The sequence below is a fragment of the Frankliniella occidentalis genome, unplaced genomic scaffold (genome assembly GCF_000697945.3).
Source record: "Frankliniella occidentalis isolate FOCC.00 unplaced genomic scaffold, Focc_3.1 Scaffold191, whole genome shotgun sequence".
Classification (NCBI taxonomy): Eukaryota; Metazoa; Arthropoda; class Insecta; order Thysanoptera; family Thripidae; genus Frankliniella; species Frankliniella occidentalis.
The window spans coordinates 528,217-535,271 of record NW_026267317.1 but is presented as its reverse complement, the minus strand read 5'-3'; the positions used below and the strand labels follow the sequence as shown (position 1 = coordinate 535,271).

General features: G+C 41.5%; 1 protein-coding gene across 1 annotated transcript; it reads right to left on the bottom strand.

The window, feature by feature from the left end:
- Nucleotides 1-1,242: 1,242 nt before the first annotated feature.
- LOC127750454 (uncharacterized) lies at nt 1,243-2,973 on the bottom strand. The gene is made up of 7 exons (XM_052272155.1): nt 2,747-2,973; nt 2,499-2,666; nt 2,298-2,354; nt 2,044-2,217; nt 1,815-1,871; nt 1,527-1,739; nt 1,243-1,459 (listed from the first exon to the last, which is right to left on the bottom strand). The coding sequence occupies exons 1-7, from the start codon at nt 2,793-2,795 to the stop codon at nt 1,263-1,265; spliced, it is 915 nt and encodes a 304-aa protein (XP_052128115.1). The 5' UTR covers nt 2,796-2,973; the 3' UTR covers nt 1,243-1,262.
- Between the last annotated feature and the right edge of the window lie 4,082 nt (nt 2,974-7,055).

Here is a 7,055-nt window from a genome sequence, read left to right as displayed (position 1 = left end):
TTATTCAAAAGAATATTTTTGACTGTGTGCGCCGCATGCGAAATTTTTCATACCGTCCCCGAGGAGGTTCGGCACGGTTCGGCACCTGCTGTAGCCTCAAGCAAGTCCCTCCGGACGCAAAAGCAATGGATAAACAAAACATAAGGTTATATAAGAATTTATTCTGATTTGCGCGTAAGCTGTTGCTGTCTGCTAGAACGATTGTGGAAGTTTCTTCTAAGCTGTCTAAATAACAGATTTGTCGTTAAATCTAGTCATGACAGATTTGGAACTTCTTTCTTCATAAATATATGTGTGTGCTCTTGAAAGTGCGTCTTCTCTACTCCGAGAGTTCAGTGTCTGTTTCGGTAAGTTAGATCTGTTTGCCGATAAGTGCCATTTGTTTGTCCTCAACTCGCATGTCAAAAGTAACCTTATCTTAACTGTCAAATTTTTACCCGTTTTTCTGTAGGCTGAGCGACAGTGGATTCGTATGTTCCCAGCCATCCAAATCCAAACCACAACCTGTCTTCAACCTCCGGGCCTCTGCACATCACTGAAAGCTCCTAATACAAAGTGTTTAATGTGTATACTTGCTCATATCTTGGCAATAATTTCTTCCTAGTTAATTCAAAGTTGAGCACAATAAAGCAAGCAAGGAATATAGCTGTGTTTATTTCCACTCACCATAGACAACTAGAAATTAATCACTTGACCTTCGATGTTTGTGTTGTAACCTGTGCCAACGAAACCACGGAAGAATGTTCAGTGACGATTGTTAAAGGACACCCACTCAACTTTATGACAACTTATTTTTAATTTCAATCTTTGAGTGTGATCTGATAACTGCTTTCTCGATACCCAGGAATGAAAGCTTGCCAGAAACATATGTCATTGTCCAATTGAATAGCAAAATATACTTTGCCTTCGGTGCAGATGTTAACTTTAAATACACAAACACCAGAAGGGTCCAACGCAAGGGAGTATGGCTATCGAGGTGTGTTGCATGTCTAATGGTTGAGAGCAAGTAAAAAGATATTGCGCTTCCACAGACAACTGTTTATTAGGTTAAACAGAACATAGATCAAGACATTAATTTGATATATAGTAGGGTACAATTAAAACTGTATAAGATTAAAAATTTACAGAAAAGAGTATCCTTAAAAAAAGTTTTAAAAGTGAATTTAAGACACAAGCTTAATTGGCTGCTACTAAACCTAAGGGATTACACTCACTAATAGCAGGGTTTTAGACGTGGAAAGCCCACACCCCTGCCAGGAAAATTAGCAGAAGCATGGAATGCTCAGACGGTATTCTCCCCCACAGTAGGGGCAGGTTTTTATGGTGCGGTATTTCTGACTTGACGCAATGAGCCATTTCTCCAAACACGCCATGTGGAAGAAGTGGCCACATTCAGTGACACAAAATTTGCCCCCTGCTTCCTTCATCCCTTCTCTGCATATGCAGCACTCTAGGTCTCCTGAAAATGAATAGATATTAGTACCAAGTAGCTTGTTTAATTGATGAGTTCGAATTGAATAACATACCTTTAGTAGATGGGCCTGCCTCATCCTCCCGCTTTCTTTTGCCAGCCCTCTTGTCCTCTGCCTTCTTCTTGTTTTTGCTGCCGGGTGGCCTTCCTCTTGGTCTCTTGGGTTTTGGATCAAAGTCCCACTGCCCACGCTGACTGGCAAGTAATTTTTGGATGTTGCTTGAAGAAGTACCCTTGGACTGTCGAGTCGAAGTTGGTGCCTGATACGCTGTAAAGAATTAGTTTTAATAAAGAGTGCAGAAGCAATTAGAACGTAATATTTTAAAACCCCAAGAATACTGACCATGTTCTTGCACCTTTAGCCCTTCATCTTCAGAATCAGAAAGAGTCATAACCAGATCTGAAACAAAGTTTAAAATCTTGTTCAGTGGGCAACTACTTCTTTAATAATTAAACTGGTCAAACAAGACAACGAAATAACTGAAAAGCTATAATTACTTTAGAAATTTCTTATCATGCGGCCCTAAATCTAAAGATCTGAGTGCCTAACACCTGAAAAGTAATATACTTACCATTACTGGCGATAGCTGAAGAGGCCTTTGGATTAAGGTGAGGAATTTTCTTCCGAGCGCCTGATCGTTTCTCCCATGAAACCTCGGCCGCACTAGCTTCCATACCACAGCTCCTTTGTTCCTTCCGATAATGGAACCTTGGATGGTTGATGGTTGAGGTCTTCCCCCGAGACCCTGTAAAAACGGAAATGGAGAAAATGTCATGTTCAGAAGATCTATGGAAAATAAAATGTAGAACCAATGAGGTAACTTACTGTGCTCTTTGACCCTTGGCTCTTCATCCTCACTGTCTGAGAGATTCATGATCAAGCCTGGAACAAAGTTCAAAAATCCTGTCTTATCACGAGGCAAGGATGGTTAAATTTAAAACCTAACTCAGCCACAATCATTTTAGAAAAGTATCATGGGGCCAGGACTTAGAAACTGAGTAGATGTCATTTTAGAAAAATTCTCACCATTACTGATGGCTGAAGATGGTCCGGCCTGTGGATTATTGATGTGGATAGGAATTTTCTTCCTGGCGCCTGTCGATGAGACCTTGGCCGCACTGACCTCCATACTGGAGCTCCTATGCTGATCTCGATTGTTGGACTTCTGTTTGGTTGAAGTCTTTCCCCGAGACCCTGGGCAGATAATATGGATAAAATTGCAATGTTCAATAGATCTATGGAAAATAAAATTTAAACCCACTGAAGTAACATACTGTGTTTTTGGATGATCAGCCCTTCATCGTCAGTATCAGAAAGATTCATGATCAGACCTGAAACAAGTAAGTATCTTGTTTTAACAGCAGAGCAAAGACTACTTTAACAGTAAAGTGAACTGGATGTAAAAAAATGAACCTAAAGCAACCATTATTTTCTAAAACTATAAGGGGACCAGGAATTAAGACCTGAGTAGGTATCATTTTAAAAACGTTCTCACCATTACTGATGGCTGAAGACGGCCCAGCTTGTGGATTATTGATGTTAGGAATTTTCTTCCTGGCGTCTGTTGGTTTGTCCATTAAGACCTTTGCCGCAGCAGTGGTCTCCATACTGGAGCTTCTATGTTGCTCCCGATTGTGGGACTTCTGGTTGATTGAGGTCTTTACCCGGGACCCTGCAAAAGATAGCGTGGATTAATCACCATGTTCAGTTAATCTATAGAAAAATAATTTCTTAACCACTGAAGTTCCTTACTCTGTTCTTGGACTCTCTGGTAGTTGTCACTGGTGTCATCTTCAGACTGATTCATGAATAAACCTACGAAATAAATATTAGAATTTACTAGCACATTACCTCACATAAAGCAGTGTTTGTTTGCATCTGATAAAGTATCTCAGTGGTTCCAATATGCAATCCGAACAAATTAAAGACATAAGAAGCCACCAAATGCATATGGTCATGGTTAAACCACAGCGACTAAGGCTGATCAATTTGAGGAGTAATTTAAGTTATGATTGGATAACATTCATACCAGCACTGGAGATGGCAGAAGACGGAAGCCCATTCTGCCGTTTCTTAGCCTCTGTTTGTCGCTCAGCTATATCTTGAGTATAGCCTGGGACAGAGGCATCTAGAAACATTGTCTCTTCAATAGTTGGAACCATGATAGAACCTGGCAACAATACAGAACTGATCAAATCACAGCAAAGCAGAAGTGAGCACACAGCAGTCACTCTAACCCATGTCTCAAACATATAGTATTGTGTATACTCAAATAAATTCCAATAACAACGTGATTATCCTTTGAAACATTGGTATTTAGAATACCGCAGTGAGCTGAGTCATAACACTCTACAACATATTTGGGACTTGGACTAAGGCACCAAAGGGCTGCTCCGATATCTGATTAAGATACAGTTTCAGGCATGAAATTTACTCACTCAGATTCACGTTACAGTGGATGTCAGTTCCACCATTGACTGGAGCCGCAGTTGGAGAAATGGGGCTACTAGTAATCACTGGAGTAAACCGATGAGCATGAGAACTTGAAGCCGCCGGCTGCTGCTGAGAACTTGAAGCTTGAGAACTAGAAGCCGCCGCGTGGTGCCGAGAACTTGAAGCTTGAGAACTAGAAGCCGCCGCGTGCTGCTGAGAACTTGACGCTTGAGAACTAGAAGCCGCCGCGTGCTGCTGAGAACTTGAAGCTTGAGAACTAGAAGCCGCGCCTCGTTGCTGATAACCTGGTCTGCTCCTTGGAGGCCGGTTGAACGCAGCCAGCGTAGACAGCAAATCTGCAATCATTTCAACTAAATAACAGACGGAAATTCTTAAACTTTAAGTGTATGGCAACGTTTTATCGGAAAATACCTGATGCTCTGATGCCAGATATAGTAATAGTGATGCCATCTTCGAATTGACGGGCGTCAGCAGAAACAATCACTTGAGACTGCGCCATCTCAACGGTGGGAGTGGGATCACTAGGACTATTGACATTGACTACATCGAAATCGTCAGCGACAATAGAGAAGCGTTGCAGCCTTCGACGCACTTCATCAAAATCCATGCTGATAAATAAAACAGTACTATAGGCAGAGTTCCAGAGCAACATACGGAATCATACAAATTGACACGAAACTAGACCGGAGGAACAGATGCTCTCAATAACTCACTTTTGGATGGAGTCACGTTACACTGTCAGCAGCAGGTTGCAGTCAAAGTCAAATTGAGCTGAGCGGAGGTGGATCGAAGAATTTATATCGGCGGAGCGCGGCGGAAGCGGAACGCGGCTTGGACAGCCAACGCCTACGTGAAAGGAAAGTAGTCCGCAAAATTCTCATCACACATCAAAATTCTTTATGTTAACAATTAAAAATAAATATTTACGGAACATTTAATTGTTTTGAAGTATAGGAAAAATATTGAAGAGAAACAACTAATAACAACCTTCTGTGCAGTACAAATCAACATCTGGCTGCATGGAACTCTCACATCCCCAGCCAAACCACAGTTGGCAACAGTGACCATTCGGTTTCATCGTCGTCTGGCACTCCCTCCTGGAACTCCACAACTTCCGCACTAAGTATGGCCGGCCATCCCGGTGACATCGTACAAGTTTTGACGGGAAGAAGTGATGGATGCGTAATTCTCCACATTGGTGATGGGTACTACTATTCCATCAAGGAGTTCCGCCCTCATAGAGCAAGATTGATCTGCCGAAGATACAAGGCGACAGACTGCAGGGCTACAGGAAGTTTAGATCTGGAAACGGGCGTATTGACACCCCGGCAAGCGCATACCTGTGAACGTGAACAATACTTCGTGGAAGATACCAGAGTGCGAGCAGAACTTGTGTCAGCAGCTGGGCAAAATCTGTTAGGCTGTAGCATCCGCAAACTCTTACGTGACATCAAATTGAGGTAAGATTGGAAAGATAACTCCATATAAGTGTGTGCAGTTCCCCTTTAGTAAACATATATTTTCCTCGAATGTGCAGCCTAAATCCAGAACTTGCTAGAAGATTTACAACAGTCAGGATGCATTCTGCAATGTACTCAGCAAGAGCAGCCAATTATCCTCGGATTCCAGCTACTCTTCTGTATCTTGGTATACTTCTAGGACTCCCAAATATGCGCCCAGTGTGTCGCACAGTAGATGGACAAGACTTCATTTTTAGGGGAGTAGTTGGGAATATGGCTGACAAAACTGTCTCCATTGTTTTCGTATCCGGCAGAATGCTCCAGTTTCTCCATAATAGGCCCAATCTTCACATGGATGGCACGTTTAAAAAGAGGCCCCGTAAGCCAAAATGTGGGCAAATTTATAATATAGTCACCAACTTTGAATCTTGTGTGAGTACCCTTCAAATCAAAGTTACGATTATTTGTTATTTGAAAGTAACTCTTCAATATGGCATATGTATACATTCCAGATTATCTCTTTAGTACGCGTTCTTATGATGAGCCGCACAGAAGCAGCATATGTCACTCTGTTTGAGTATCTCAAGAGTTTAGTCCCAGGTCTAAACCCAGCTAGAATACACTGTGACTTTGAAAAGGCTGCAATTAATGCGATTCGCCATGTATTTCCACAGAGTGACATAGTTGGCTGCCTATGGCACTATGGAGCTGTACGTAATGACTTAAAGTAACTGGACTAAATGTATCGACGGTTTATAAATTATTATTTTTTAATGTTTTCAGTGCATTGGGAGGAAATGCCAGAAGCTGGGCCTTGCACCATTAGCATCACGTAATGAGGTTGTCCATACATTCATAAGGTGTGTTGGTGGAGCTCCGTTGCTGCCACCTCCTATGATATCCACTGGTATTGAAGAAATCTGGACTCAAGTGGAGGCCTCTGGCTGGAAAGACAGCCTTAGGCCGCTGTTTGAATACTTCAGGAAAGAGTGGCTGCCAAGAACCAATGAGCTTTCTACATTTGATCAACCTGAAAGAACCAACAACTCATCTGAAAGTGATAACAGGATGATTGCTAACGTTTGTCCACAAAATCATCCAAACATCTGGAAATTAATAGGTACGCAAATACACCTCTTTCAAAAATTATGTGCTTCTTTCTATAAAATTAATTTTAAATTCTCCTCTGACAGGTGGCTTTGTTCAACTTGAACACCTTGCATTTTGTGATAAATTGTCTGCCGCTACTGGTGACGGTGTTACTAAGGCACCAAGGTGGAAAACCTTGGAAAACAATCGGAGGGTTATAAGACTGACTAAAATGTTGATATCTCATCAAATAACTCCAGGTGAATTCCTCCACGCTGCTTCATGGGTAGTAGAAGGTGCAGTACATCATGGCATGCGAATTGATTATGACAGTGAAGAGGAAGATGGTACTGATACTGAAGATGAAAATGTGGATGAAATTGAAGATGAAGGAGATGAAACTGAAGATTAAAATGTGTGTGCAAGTGAAGATAGTGATTGAGTAATGCAAATGTTTCTTTGGAGTAATGTGTGTGTTCGCAGAGGAATCTTAAATATGACAAGTCACATTTAGCTTGTGTCTGAATTCACTTTTAAAACTTTTTTTAAGGATACTCTTTTCTGTAAATTTTAAATCTAA